We start from the raw sequence: 14764 nt of genomic DNA, 5'->3' as shown, positions 1-14764 counted from the left end.
GAGGTCGGTAAATGAGGGAGAGTAGATGCGGACAGAGTGGACTTCAAAAGAGGGGAGGATAAGGGAGGGTAGAGGTGGGATTGGGTTGAAGGTGCAGTTAGTGGAAAGGAGAAGACCCACACTTCCACCATGTCTGTTGTGGGGGCGAGGAGTGTGGGTGAAGTGGAGGCCGCCATAACAGTGCAGCAGGGGATGCGGTGTCAGAGGGTGTCAGCCATGTTTCTGTGAGGCCGAGAAAGGCAAGATTGCAAGAGAGCGAGGTTGTGAAACACATGAAGCTTACTGCAGATGGAGCAGGCATTCCAGAGTGCTCAAGAGAGAGTGAGCAGGGGGATGGGCGTTCGGGGTATGGGTTTTATGTTGGAAAGATTGCGGTAGTTCATATTAGATAGGGAGGGGTAGGAGGGTATGAGCTGTGGGGGTCCACAATTGGGAGATATGTCAGCAGCAGGGAGGAGAAGCAGAGAGAAGGAGAGCAAGTGGGAGAAAGAGAGTAGCCAGCTTGTTTTATTAGGAGAGATGGTATCCAGCTTATCGTCAACAACCCGGCCTGTTTACTAGCCTGGACCTCACGGCTCCTGAACTTCTGAAAAAGTGGAAACATTTTCTGAGCCTTTGCCCCAACCTCGGGCTGTCTGACTTCATCTCTGTCTAGCCTCCGCCTTCCTCCCCATACCCGTTCTCTGACTCTTTCGTCAACTGCTGCTATACCAGTGACTGGCCTGGAGTGGCACCTGGTGGCTACCTGCAGCCAAGGTTAACCTCACCACCACCAGAGGCTCTAGTGAACACCAGGTAGTTTCTTAGTCATGCCCCAGCAGGATAAGTCCAGCCTAAGGCGCAGTGGGTCAACACATCGGCATTACAAACACTGTGATCAGTGTATAATCAAAAAAAGAGAGAAAAAAAGAGAGAAAAAAAAAAAAAAAAAAAAGAGCAGCACAGCCTGATAACAAGAAATCCACGTGGAATCACAGACAGAGTTCCTGAGCTCCAAATATATGGTGAGGTGCTCACGTCTGAACCACAAAGGTATTTCAATATGAACATCAAAAAGAAAGAAAAGACGTGGCAACACTCACCAGTCCTGTGAAGCGAATATAAGTCCTTTAATTAAACATCGGTGAAACCGTCTTCACGGCACGGGGGAGAGGAGAGGAACCCGTGGACCCGTAGAAGCGCCGGTGTGGGCGCGAAACGGCTGTTGTCCTCTCCCCGCTCACCTCCTTTCCTCTCCTCTCCCCCGTGCCGTGAAGACGGTTTCACCGATGTTTAATTAAAGGACTTATATTCGCTTCACAGGACTGGTGAGTGTTGCCACGTCTTTTCTTTCTTTTTGATGTTCTCACTGTGATCAGTGGCGTAACTTGAAACTCATGGGCCCCGATGCGAAAGCTCCAACAGGGCCCCCAAATATTTTAAATCTTTAATAACAATAGTCTTTCTATAGGCCAAAGGGACTTTTAATGTCCCCTAGGTTCCAGGGCCCGGGTGCGATTGCAACCCCTGCACCGGTTGTAGTTACACCCCTGACTGTGATGATTTGGGAACTTTGTTTCTATGTTAGGACATGGCACAAAACTACCCTATTTGAGTTGTACAGAAATGATTGCGCAGCTAGTCATTTACCACAGCAGTCAAATAGTGTCTAATCAGGGCCGGACTGGGACTAAAATTCAGCCCTGGCATTTAAAGTTACACAGGCCCACTTGTCACATGGTGACTGTATAATATCTTTGTACACTTGTAGGCAGGGCCGGTTTTAGGCGAAGTGGGGCCCTAGGCAAAGTTTAACCCCTTAAGCCCCGAGGGTGGTTTGCACGTTAATGACCGGGCCAATTTTTACAATTCTGACCACTGTCCCTTTATGAGGTTATAACTCTGGAACGCTTCAACGGATCTTGGCGATTCTGACATTGTTTTCTCGTGACATATTGTACTTCATTTTAGTAGTAACATTTATTCGATATAACTTGCGTTTATTTGTGAAAAAAACGGAAATTTGGCGAAAATTTTGAAAATTTCGCAATTTTCCAACTTTAAATTTTTATGCCCTTAAATCACAGAGATATGTCACGCAAAATACTTAATAAGTAACATTTCCCACATGTCTCCTTTATATCAGCACAATTTTGGAACCAAAATTTTTTTTTGTTAGGGAGTTATAAGGGTTCAAAGTTGACCAGCAATTTCTCATTTTTACAACACCATTTTTTTTTAGGGACCACATCTCATTTGATGTCATTTTGAGGGGTCTATATGATAGAAAATACCCAAGTGTGACACCATTCTAAAAACTGCACCCCTCAAGGTGCTCAAAACCACATTCAAGAAGTTTATTAACCCTTCAGGGGTTTCACAGGAATTTTTGGAATGTTTAAATAAAAATGAATATTTAACTTTTTTTCACACAAAATTTATTTCAGCTCCAATTTGTTTTATTTTACCAAGGGTAACAGGATAAAATGGATGCCAAACATTGTTGTACAATCTGTACTGAGTACGCTGATACCCCATATGTGGGGGTAAACCACTGTTTGGGCGCATTGCAGAGCTCGGAAGGGAAGGAGCGCCATTTGACTTTTAAATGCAAAATTGACAGGAATTGAGATGGGACACCATGTTGCGTTTGGAGAGCCACTGATGTGCCTAAACATTGAAACCCCCCACAAGTGACACCATTTTGGAAAGTAGACACCCTAAGGAACTTATCTAGATGTGTGGTGACCACTTTGACCCACCAATTGCTTCACAGAAGTTTATAATGCAGAGCCGTAAAAATAAAAAATCATATTTTTTCACAAAAATGATCTTTTCGCCCCCAATTTTTTATTTTCCCAAGAGTAAGAGAAGAAATTGAACCTCAAAAATTGTTGGCCAATTTGTCCTGAGTACGCTGATACCCCGTATATGGGTGTAAACCATTGTTTGGGCGTATGGCAGAGCTCGGAAGGGAAGGAGCGCCATTTTACTTTTCAATGCAAAATTGACTGGAATTGAGATGGGATGCCATGTTGCGTTTGGAGAGCCCCTGATGTGCCTAAACATTGAAATCCACACAAGTGACACCATTTTGGAAAGTAGACCCCTTAAGGAACTTATCTAGAGGTGTGGTGAGCACTTTGACCCAACAAGTGCTTCACAGAAGTTTATAATGCAGAGCCGTAAAAATAAAAAATCATATTTTTTCACAAAAATAATCTTTTCGCCACCAATTTTTTATTTTCCCAAGGGTAAGAGAAGAAATTAGACCACAAAAGTTGTTGTGCAATTTGTCCTGAGTGCGACGATACCCCATATGTGGGGGTAAACCACTGTTTGGGCGCATGGCAGAGCTCGGAAGGAAAGGAGCGCCATTTGACTTTTCAATGCAAAATTGACTGGAATTGAGATGGGACGCCATGTTGCGTTTGGAGAGCCCCTGATGTGCCTAAACATTGGAACCCCTCACAAGTGACACCATTTTGAAAAGTAGACCCCTTAAGGAACTTATCTAGATGTGTGGTGAGCACTTTGACCCAACAAGTGCTTCACAGAAGTTTATAATGCAGAGCCGTAAAAATAAAAAATCTTATTTTTTCACAAAAATGATCTTTTCGCCCCCAATTTTTTATTTTCCCAAGGGTAAGAGAAGAAATTAGACCACAAAAGTTGTTGTGCAATTTGTCCTGAGTGCGACGATACCCCATATGTGGGGGTAAACCACTTTTTGGGTGCATAGCAGAGCTCGGAAGGGAAGGAGCGCCATTTGACTTTTCAATGCAAAATTGACTGGAATTAAGATGGGACGCCATGTTGGTTTGGAGAGCCCCTGATGTGCCTAAACATTAAAAACCCCCACAAGTGACACCATTTTGGAAACTAGACCCTCTAAGGAACTTATCTAGATGTGTTTTGAGAGCTTTGAACCCCCAAGTGTTTCACTACAGTTTATAACGCAGAGCCGTTAAAATAAATTTATTTTTTTTTCGCAAAAATTTTTTAGCCCCCAGTTTTGTATTTTCACAAGGGTAACATAATAAATTGGACCCCAAAAGTTGTTGTCCAATTTGTCCTGAGTACGCTGATACCCCATATGTGGGGGGGAACCACTGTTTGGGCGCATGGCAGAGCTCGGAAGGGAAGGAGCGCCATTTGGAATGCAGACTTAGATGGATTGGTCTGCAGGAGTCACGTTGCATTTGCAGAGCCCCTGATGTACCCAAACAGTAGAAACCACCCACAAGTGACCCCATATTGGAAACTAGACCTCCCATGGAACTTATCTAGATGTGTTGTGAAAACTTTGAACCCCCAAGTGTTTCACTACAGTTTACAACGCAGAGCCGTGAAAATAAAAATCCTTTTTTTTCCCACAAAAATGATTTTTAGCCCCCCAAATTTTTATTTTCCCAAGGATAACAAGAGAACTTGGACCCAAAAAGTTGTTGTCCAATTTGTCTCGAGTACGCTGATACCCCATATGTTGGGGTAAACCCCTGTTTGGGCGCACGGGAGAGCTCGGAAGTGAAGGAGCACTGTTTTACTTTTTCAATGCAGAATTGGCTGGAATTGAGATCGGACGCCATGTCGCGTTTGGAGAGCCCCTGATGTGTCTAAACAGTGGAAACCCCCCAATTATAAATGAAACCCTAATCCAAACGCACCACTAACCCTAATCCCAACTGTAACCCTAACCACACACCTAACCCAGACACACCCCTAATTCTAATCCCAACCCTAATTCCAACCGTAAATGTAATCCAAACCCTAACCCTAGCCCCAACCCTAGCCCCAACCGGAAAATGGAAATAAATACATTTTTTTTAATTTTATTATTTTTCCCTAAGGCTAGGTTCACATTGCGTTAGGGAAATCCGTTTAGCACTAGCGGATTGCGCTAACACAATGTCTTTTTAGGTGTCGTGTTTAGTGGTCGCGTTAACGTCCCCGCTCTGGAAGATCGGGGATCGGACCTCGGGCGCGCCGCGGACGCTGCAAGCAGCGTCTGAGGCGCGCCACAAAAGAATGGCACCTTGCTAGCGCGAGCCGAAAATGGCACGCTCTAGCGATGCGCTACACCTGAAAATCACATTGCTGTCAATGGTTGTGCTAACGGACCCGTTGCACGGCGTTAATTGTGACATTTTCGCCGTGCAACGCTGTCCGTTAGCGTTAACCCATTAACGCAATGTGAACCTAGCCTAACTAAGGGGGTGATGAAGGGGGGTTTGATTTACTTTTATAGCGAGTTTTTTAGCGGATTTTTATGATTGGCAGCCGTCAAACACTAAAAGACGCTTTTTATAGCAAAAAAGTTTTTGCGTCTCCACATTTTGAGACCTATAATTTGTCCATATTTTGGTCCACAGAGTCATGTGAGGTCTTGTTTTTTGCGGGACGAGTTGACGTTTTTATCGGTTACATTTTCGGACACGTGACAGTTTTTGATCGCTTTTTATTCCGATTTTTTTGTGAGGCAGAATGACCAAAAACCAGCTATTCATGAATTTCTTTTGGGGGAGGCGTTTATACCGTTCCGCGTTTGGTAAAATTGATGAAGCAGTTTTATTCTTCGGGTCAGTACGATTACAGCGACACCTCATTTATATCATTTTTTTTATGTTTTGGCGCTTTTATACGATAAAAGCTATTTTATAGAAAAAATAATTATTTTGGCATCGCTTTATTCAGAGGACTATAACTTTTTTATTTTTTTGGTTATGATGCTATATGGCGGCCCGTTTTTTGCGGGACAAGATGACGTTTTCAGAGGTAACATGGTTATTTATATCCGTCTTTTTGATCGCGTGTTATTCCACTCTTTGTTCAGCGTTATGATAATAAAGCGTTGTTTTTTGGCTCGTTTTTTTTTTTTTTTTCTTACGGTGTTCACTGAAGGGGTTAACTAGTGGGCCAGTTTTATAGGTCGGGTCGTTACGGACGCGGCGATACTGAATATGTGTACTTTTATTGTTTTTTTTGTTTTTTTTTTTATGTAAAGAAATGTATTTATGGGAATAATATTTTTTTTTTTCTGCTTTATTTAGGAATTTTTTTTTTATTTTTTTTTTTACAAGTGTGGAAATTTTTTTTTTTACTTTTTCACTTTGTCCCAGGGGGGGACATCACAGATCACCGATCTGACAGTGTGCACAGCACTCTATCAGATCGGTGATCTGACATACAGCCGGGCAGGATTAGAGCTGCAGCTGCAGCCTGATCCTGACCCGGAAGTGCTCCCTGCAGGACCCGGATGCAGCCCGGCGGCCATTTTGGATCCGGGGACTGCAGGGAGAAGACGCTCGGTACACGGTGAGCACATCACCGTGTACCGATCGTCTCAGGGAAGCCCGCAGGGAGCCCCCTCCCTGCGCGATGCTTCCCTGCACCGCCGGCACACCGCGATCATCTTTGATCGCGGTGTGCCGGGGGTTAATGTGCCGGGAGCGGTCCGTGACCGCTCCTGGCACATAGTGCCGGATGTCAGCTGCGATAGGCAGCTGACACCCGGCCGCGATTGGCCGCGCTCCCCCCGTGAGCGCGGCCGATCGCATATGACGTACTATCCCGTCCATGGGAATTAAGTCCCAGGTCACCTGGACGGGATAGTACGTCATATGGGATTAAGGGGTTAAAATTGGGCCTCAAATACTAACATATTGCACATCACACAAAATAATTTCGGTTGTATTTACAAGCGCTGAGTTCAGGCCGCTAAATGAGTTTGATCGACAGAACGATCACTAATAGATCACTAACAGATCACCATACAGTATCATGTTAGCAGCACATCTACAGTTTACACCGGTGATGTGCTGCTGAGAACAAGATTTTTGTTCCGGCAAAAACAATCTGAATATGCAGCATTTTACTTGTTTAGTACAATACACCCCATAGTCCTCCATATATTATAATGTGCATCACAGTCCTCCATGTAGTATAATACACTCCCTATAGTCGTCCATATATTAAAATACACTGCTCAGTCCTCCACATAGTATAATACACTCCTCATAGTCTTCCATATAGCATAATACACTCTTCATAGTGCTCCATATAGTATAATGCACCGCCATAGTCATCCATGTAGTACAATTCACTTCCCATAGTATAATGCACCCCATAGTTCTTCATATAGTATAACATATTCCCCATAGTCCTCGATACAGTATAATGAAGCCCACATATAGTATAATGCAGCCACCCCACAGAGTATAATGCAGCAACCCCACAGAGTATCATGCAGGCACCCATAGAGTATAATGCAGCCACCCCAGCGTATAATGTAACCCCCCATAGAATATAATACAGCCCACCTCCCCATAATATATAATGTAGCCCCCCAGAGAATATAATGTAGCCCCCATAGTATATAACACAGGCTCCCCCATAGAATAGAATATACTCCCCATAGTTTATAGCAAAGCCCGCATAGGATATAGCACAACCCGCATAGTATATAGCACAGCTCGCGTAGTAGATAACACCGCCCACACAGTAGTATACAGCACAGACCACACAGAAGTATATACAATAAATATAACCCCAGGCTCATAGTGCAAAGTGTCCAAGTACCATGTCCTGGGCACTATAAATCCTACTCCAAAAAGTACTGATATAATTAAAGGAGAACAAAAGGAGCGTTAAACATACCAACGTAAAAAAGTACAAAATTTTATTGAAACATAAACAAAAGACATATACAAAACACATACATGAAAATAAGGACACTAAAAAACACCCCTAACACCCACACTGGTCCTCAAAGGTATAAGGCGTGTACATGGTACCAGATAATGTGTCACGCAAGTGGTACAAAATGGGCAACCGTGTCCATATAGAGCACCATGGACCCTAGACTGAGCCCCTATGGTCCTGAGGTATAGACCTAAATGGGGCTTACAGACAATGCTGCAATACAAACAGTCTATGATCCCGGACACACTCTAGGAAACCGATGACACTGCCGATATAAAAAATGCATGTAGCGTCATAGACGCAGTGAAATCAGTAACCAAAGCGTACCTCTTACCCGGGTGAAGGGATCAAAAGAGTTGGGCGACACCCCCGACGCGCGTTTCGCTCTAGCGTTCTCTTTGCTTTCTCAAGGGGAAGTATATACAGCACAGCCCACACAGTACTATATACAGCACAGCCCACAGAGTACTATATACAGCACAGCCCACAGAGTACTATATACAGCACAGCCCACACAGTAGTATACAGCACAGCCCACACAGTAGTATACAGCACAGCCCACACAGTAGTATACAGCACAGTCCGCTCCGCATCTCTTCTCCCCAGGGAATGGCCCCACAATCCAGTAAAAAAAAAAAAATCACCTCTCCTCATGCCCCGTGTTGCTTCCTGCTCCTGTCTCAGCGGCTGCAGTCTGCCTGGGACACAGCAGGTGCGCGATGATGTGACGTCATCGTGCACCTGTAGTGTCAGAGGCAGAGCGGGGAATGATGGGAGAGGGAGCATCTGTAGACGCTCTCTCCTCCATCATTGCATTCAACTGTACCTGTTCAACTGTAGTTGAATGTGACGGCGGGGGGGTGAGTCGGCGGCGGCGGGGGGAGGCGGATCGATCAGCCCACTACTGGCACCGGCCCTTCTGGCATTTGCCAGAAGTGCCCGATGGCCAGTCCGGCCCTGTGTCTAATCCTGTCTAGAGCAAAAAGTAAGAAAACAGTCAGGACCAACAGAATGGTGCCAGTGGGGTGATGGTGAATAGGCCAAGCACACTAATCAAAAAATAAAGGGAACACTAAAAGATTGCATCTTAGATATCAATGAATGAAATATTTCAATTGCAAATCTTTATTCATTATATAGTGGAATGCATTGAGAACAATAAAACATAAAAATGATCAATGTAAATCAAAATTAATATCCTATTGAGGTCTGGATTTAGAATGATACTCAAAATTAAAGTGGAAAATCAAATTACAGGCTGATCCAACTTCAGTGACAATGCCTCAAGACAATGAAATGTTGCTCAGCAGTGTGTGTGTCCTCCACATGCCTGTATGACCTCACTACAATGCCTGGGCATATTCCTGATGAGACAGCAGATGTTCTCCTGAGGGATCTCCTCCCAGACCTGGATTAAACATTCAGTCAACTAATGGAGAGCTGTGGTGCAACGCAGTGTTGGTGGATTGAACCAGACATGATGGCCCAGATGTGCTCAGTTAGATTCAAGTCTGGGGAACAGGCGGGCCAGTCCATAGCATCAATGCTTTCATCATGCAGGAACTGCTGACACACTTCAGCCACATGAGGTTTAGCATGGTCATGCATCAGAAGCAACCCAGGGCCTACAGCACCTGCATATAGTCTAACAATGGGTCTGGAGATCTCATACCGATACCTATTGGCAGTCAGGTTACCTCTGGATAGGACATGGAGGGCTGTGCGGCCCTCCAAAGAAATGCCTCCCCACACCATTGCTGACCCACTGCCAAACCTGTCATGCTGGAGGATGTTACAGGCAGCAGAACGCTCTCCACGGCATCTTCAGACTCTTGTCATGTCTGTCACATGTACTCACTGTGAACCTGCTCTCAACTGTAAAGACCACAGGGCGCCTATAATGAATCTGCAAATATTGGTGTTCTCTGGCAAATGCCAATTGCCCTGCATGTTGTTGGGCTGAGCAGTCACATGAATGTTCTTGACCTGCTGGAGGTCATTTTGCAGGGCTCTGGTACTGCTCTTCTTGTTCCTCATCCTTGCACAAAGGAGTAGGTAGCTGTCCTGCTGCTGAGTTGTTGCCCTCCTATGGCCCCCCTCCAATTTCCCTGGTGTACTTGCCTATCTCCTGGTATCTGCTCCATGCTCTGGACACTGTGCTGACAGACACAGATTACCTTTCTTGCCACAGCTCGCATTGATGACAAAATGAAAAAGTGAACAAAACAACAGCCAAAAAGGATGAGAACAGAGAAATGATCTGTGGTCACCCCCTGCAGATATAGGGGTTGTCTTGCTAACTGCCTATCATTTGTACCTGTTGTCTGTTACATTTGTGAGTCGCCCATCAGGGCTGTGGGGTACTCGGTACCGGGTCCAAAGGGAACCTGTCACCTGAACTTGGCGGGACCGGTTTTCGGTCATATGGGCGGAGTTTTCGGGTATTTGATTCACCCTTTCCTTACCCGCTGGCTGCATGCTGGCCGCAATATTGGATTGAAGTTCATTCTATGTCCTCCGTAGTACACGCATGCGCAAGGCATGTACTACGGAGGACATAGAATGAACTTCAATCCAATATTGCGGCCAGCATGCAGCCAGCGGGTAAGGAAAGGGTGAATCAAACACCCGAAAACTCCGGTCCCGCCAAATTCAGGTGACAGGTTCCCTTTAAAGGGGTGGTCACAGTGGCAGCGACCCAGTCCATGGCCCTGGGCGCCCAAGTAAAAGGGACGGTCTTTAAAAGGGTTGTGGAAGTAAGGAAAGTTTGTGACGCCACCTGTGGTTCTCAGTCAGAGGTGACCGACACTGCTTAAAAGGGGTCCTCTGGGGGCGATGGTGCTGCAGAAAAGATGGTGTCGCTTCCCACAGGTGAAGCAGTGTCCCCAAGGCTTCTGGTGTATTTGGCAGGGATGGTTAATGCCGCAAATAATTGGAAGACACAGGGTTGCAGTCTTTTCCTGGTTTACGGAGATGGTATTCAGCATAAGTCCAGGGTACAGGTAAGAGGTGTAGCTGGAGTCCAGGCAGCCTGAAAACAGGTGGAAATCCCCTTGACAGGTCAGTTTGGGAGCCTTCCACTATGTGCTGGTCTGTGGTCCCTTGCTGCCTGTAGCTCTCTAACAAGGCCCTCTTTCTTCCCTGTCCAGGGACAGTACCTGCACGGTAGGCAACTTGAGCCGTCTCTTTTGGGTCTCTGTTCACGGTGACTCTGGACTCTGATTGCTGCTGTACCTCAGGTATTATGTGGGCAAGTCCCTTTTAGTTTCCTGCCCTCCGGTTCTGCCGTGGGAATTGCAGTCCCCCTCAGCCTCGGGCTCTCGGTACCTGGTTTCTGCGCTCAGCTTAGAGAGGCCCAATAGCAGTCCTTCTCTAGCTCCTAAGTACCTCTGTGCGCCTTCACTGTCTGCTACCAACTGCCAACTGTCTGCTTGTCTGCCTTGCAACTGCCTCCTCCTCCCGACCAGAGAGAGCAGCTCTTCTAAAGTTGGGTGTAGAGCTCCCCCTTCTGGCCTGGAGTCAGAATGTGTTGCATGTAAGGTTACCTGCCAAAGGGATTCCTCCTGTCTCCAGGCATGGCATTACCCTCCCCGAGAGGAAGGCAATACCACTGTGGTACCTGAACTCCTGGGGTGCCACATTTGCACAACAGCAGGAGAAAATGATTCACAGTGTTGTTTCATAACTGGATGGGTTGATTTCACTGAAGTGTGATTGACTTGGGCTATGTGCACACGTTGCGGTTTTTACCGCGGAACCGCGGCGATTTTGATGCTGTGGGTCCGCAGCAGTTTCCATTGTGTTAACAGTAAACATGTAAACCAATGGGAAACCGCAAACCGCTGTGCACATGCTGCGGGAAAAACCGCGCAGAAACGCAGCGGTTTACAATCCGCAGCATGTCACTTCTTTGTGCAGAATCGCAGCGATTCTGCACACATAGAAATGCATTGATCCGCTTACTTCCCGCATGGGGCTATGTCCACCATGCGTGAAGTAAGCGGATAATGTGCGGTTGCTACCCGGGATGGAGGAGAGGAGACTCTCCTCCAGGCCCTGGGAACCATATTTGTGGTAAAAAAAAAAAAGAATTAAAATAAAAAATAATGATATACTCACCTCTCAGCGCTGCACGCGGCCGCCCGGTCTCAGGGTTGCTATGCGAGCAGGACCTGCGGTGACATCGCAGTCACATGACCGTGACATCATGAAAGTCCTTCTCGCATAGAATGTTTGGAACCGGACCGCCACATGCAGCCCCGAGGAGATCGGGACGTCAGAGTGAGTATAACCAATGTTTTTTTTTTTTTTTTTTTTGTAACATTACTATTGATGTTGCATATGCAGCATCAATAGTAAAACAAGTGCAGGAGTAAAACCCGCAGCAGAAACCGCAAGACAAACCGTGATAAATCTGCAGGGATAACCGCAGCGGTTTTGCCCTGCAGATTTATCAAATCCTCTGTGCGAGAACCCGCAGAGGACCGGCCTACGTGTACACATAACCTTGGAGTTACATTGTGTTGTTTAAGGGTATGTGCACACGATGCAGATTTAGTGCAGAACTGCAGCAGATTTTTCTGCAGCAGAAACGCTGCAGAACTGCACTGTGATTTACAGTACAATGTAAATCAATGTGAAAAAAAAAGCTGTGCACATGGTGCAGAAAAATCTGCGCAGAAACGCTGCAGATTTCAAAGAAGTGCATGTCACTTCTTTTGTGCAGTTCTGCAGCGTTTCTGCACCCCTCCATTATAGAAATCCATTGGTAAAATCTGCACAAAAAACGTATTCTGCCAGGAGATGCAGATTTTATGCAGAAAATTCTGAACCAAATCTGCATCGTGTGCACACAGCCTTAGTGTTCCCTTTGTTTTTTGAGCCGTGTAGTTGACACGCAAATGCTCAAATATTAGGCAATTTTGCAGATTTCTGAAAAATTGGTTACGGATCAATGCAGTTCTACTCATTTGTTTGTTTTGCAGGGTTTGCTTTATAGTATAAATGGCGCTAGAATAATAAATAATAATAGTTGCCATTTTACAGACAAAAAAAAAAAAAAAAAATCACATCCTCAAACATTTTTTTTTTGTAGTCTTGAGTTCACTTCTGAGTTCTACTTACTTAATTTCAGGAAGATTCCGTATGTTTGTAAAGATGTCAGCAGACTCGGGGCAAAGCTTTTCTATCAGTTCCAAAGGGCCAAAGAAAGATTTATTTTGACCAATAAAGCTCTTTTTAACTGCAAAAAAATTACAATTAAGATGCAATTAAAACAGTAAACGGCACATTTTAGTAGTAGGTCAGATATGCATTAACCAGACACCTCTACCAATCTATATATTCACAAACATATCTCTATAATGTCTATATGAACACACATTTATAGAACCCCCATCTATTTCTGTACATAGACATCAGTTAGACATGGGATACTTGCAATTTGGAGCGGAGACCACTAGCATATTCAAGTGAAGCTTCATAGATGGTCTATGTACAGAATCATAGCTCGTGAATGGTCAAGTCTCCGATGCTGCATTAAGAGCAGTAAAAAATAAAATGTTGAAATACTAAGATGAGTTATACAGTGCATTGTACACAACGATATAGTTACATCTCCACCCTTATATTATACTCCACAACTGAAACACTTTCCAAGTTGCAATTTACAAGACAAATGCCTTGGAGAATGCACAGCCAAAGGTGTAGCCAGAACGCCCCCTTTAGAGGCCATCTACTTTTACATCCTCCAGGGTCCAGGTCACACCTCATTCCCCACAACTATGAATGACAGATTATACACTGGGTGGGGGGGCCAAGCTTCCGGTAGCTTCCCCAGTCTCCGGGGTGTTGGAGAAATTGGACGACTCTACAAAGAGGTCTCCCCTTTTTCAGTGAGATTCTGACATTCAGGGAGAGTTATCTACACTATTCTCAGAGAAGGTAGCATAAAAAACCTGATCATGACTGTTGAAAAAAACATTTTGTACTTAAAGGGAGCAGCCAGATGTAGGCAAAGAGAAGCGGAATCCAAAAGATGTATCACTTAGGTTACTGGGTGCAGTCTTTCTCACGCAGAGCTTTTAGATTTAACAATAAAGCAGAGCTGACGAAGCTAACTCCGCCCACAGCACGCTCTCCATATACATAGTCTAGACAGTGGAGTGCTCATCACGGGCCGCCTTGCTGCACCAGGAAGCACGCATGCACGCACGCATTACTGCGTCAGGCAACGATAAGTTCCTGGTTCTAAAACAATCATTGCAAGCAAACAAAACCACAGAGCTTGATAAGACACATCTGAGCACTGAAATCTGTGTTTTTACCCCCACCTCATGCCGTTTCAGATGACTTCGCAAAAACCTGCTGACAGATACCCTTTAACATCAAACCAATTTTTAAAATTCTGACTACTGTCCCTTTATGAGGTAATGACTCTAGAACGCTTCCATGGATCCCAGTGATTCACACATAGTTTTCTCATGACATATTGTACTTCATGATAGAGGTAACATTTCTTTGATAAGACTTGCGTTTATTTGTGAATAAAAAATTAAATTTGGATAAAATTTTGACATTTTCCAACTTTGTGATTTAAGGGCATGAAAATGCAGAGATATGTCACACAAAATACTTAATAAGTAACATTTTCCACATGTCTACTGTATATCAGCACTATTTTTTGCTAGGATGTTAGAAGGGTTAAAAGTTAAACAGTGATCTCTCATTTTCACAACACACTTTGAGGGGTCTATATGATAGAAAATACCCAAAAGTGACAACATTCTAAAAACTGCACCCCACAAGGTGCTCAAAGCTACATTCAAGACGTTTATTAACCCTTCAGGTGCTTCACAGGAATTTTTGGAATCCTTCTATATTATTTCAAAACACTCTTTTTCGGTGATTACTTTGTATTTCCGTTCATACTGCACTACACATACACAAACGATACACCATTTGAAAGGTAAACATGCCTCCTTCAGCAAAAAAAATAGCCAAACAATCCACACATCCACGATGTGATCTCAAAACCCTAACCATGACATACAAAGCCATCCACAACCTGTCTCCTCCATACATC

At 44.7% G+C, this 14764-nt stretch overlaps 1 protein-coding gene across 7 annotated transcripts in view; it reads right to left on the bottom strand.

The window, feature by feature from the left end:
* RUFY1 (RUN and FYVE domain containing 1) overlaps positions 1 to 14764 on the bottom strand; it is a 377731-nt gene that overhangs the window by 334168 nt on the left and 28799 nt on the right. For all 7 annotated transcript variants that reach the window (XM_069763888.1, XM_069763887.1, XM_069763891.1 and 4 more), the window contains exon 3: positions 12805 to 12922. In XM_069763888.1, the coding sequence (XP_069619989.1) occupies positions 12805 to 12922 (118 nt within the window). The remainder of the gene's footprint in view (positions 1 to 12804; positions 12923 to 14764) is intronic.

This window comes from Ranitomeya imitator, chromosome 4 (assembly GCF_032444005.1).
Source record: "Ranitomeya imitator isolate aRanImi1 chromosome 4, aRanImi1.pri, whole genome shotgun sequence".
In the NCBI taxonomy this organism is placed as follows: Eukaryota; Metazoa; Chordata; class Amphibia; order Anura; family Dendrobatidae; genus Ranitomeya; species Ranitomeya imitator.
This window is presented reverse-complemented; position numbering and strand designations above follow the sequence as displayed.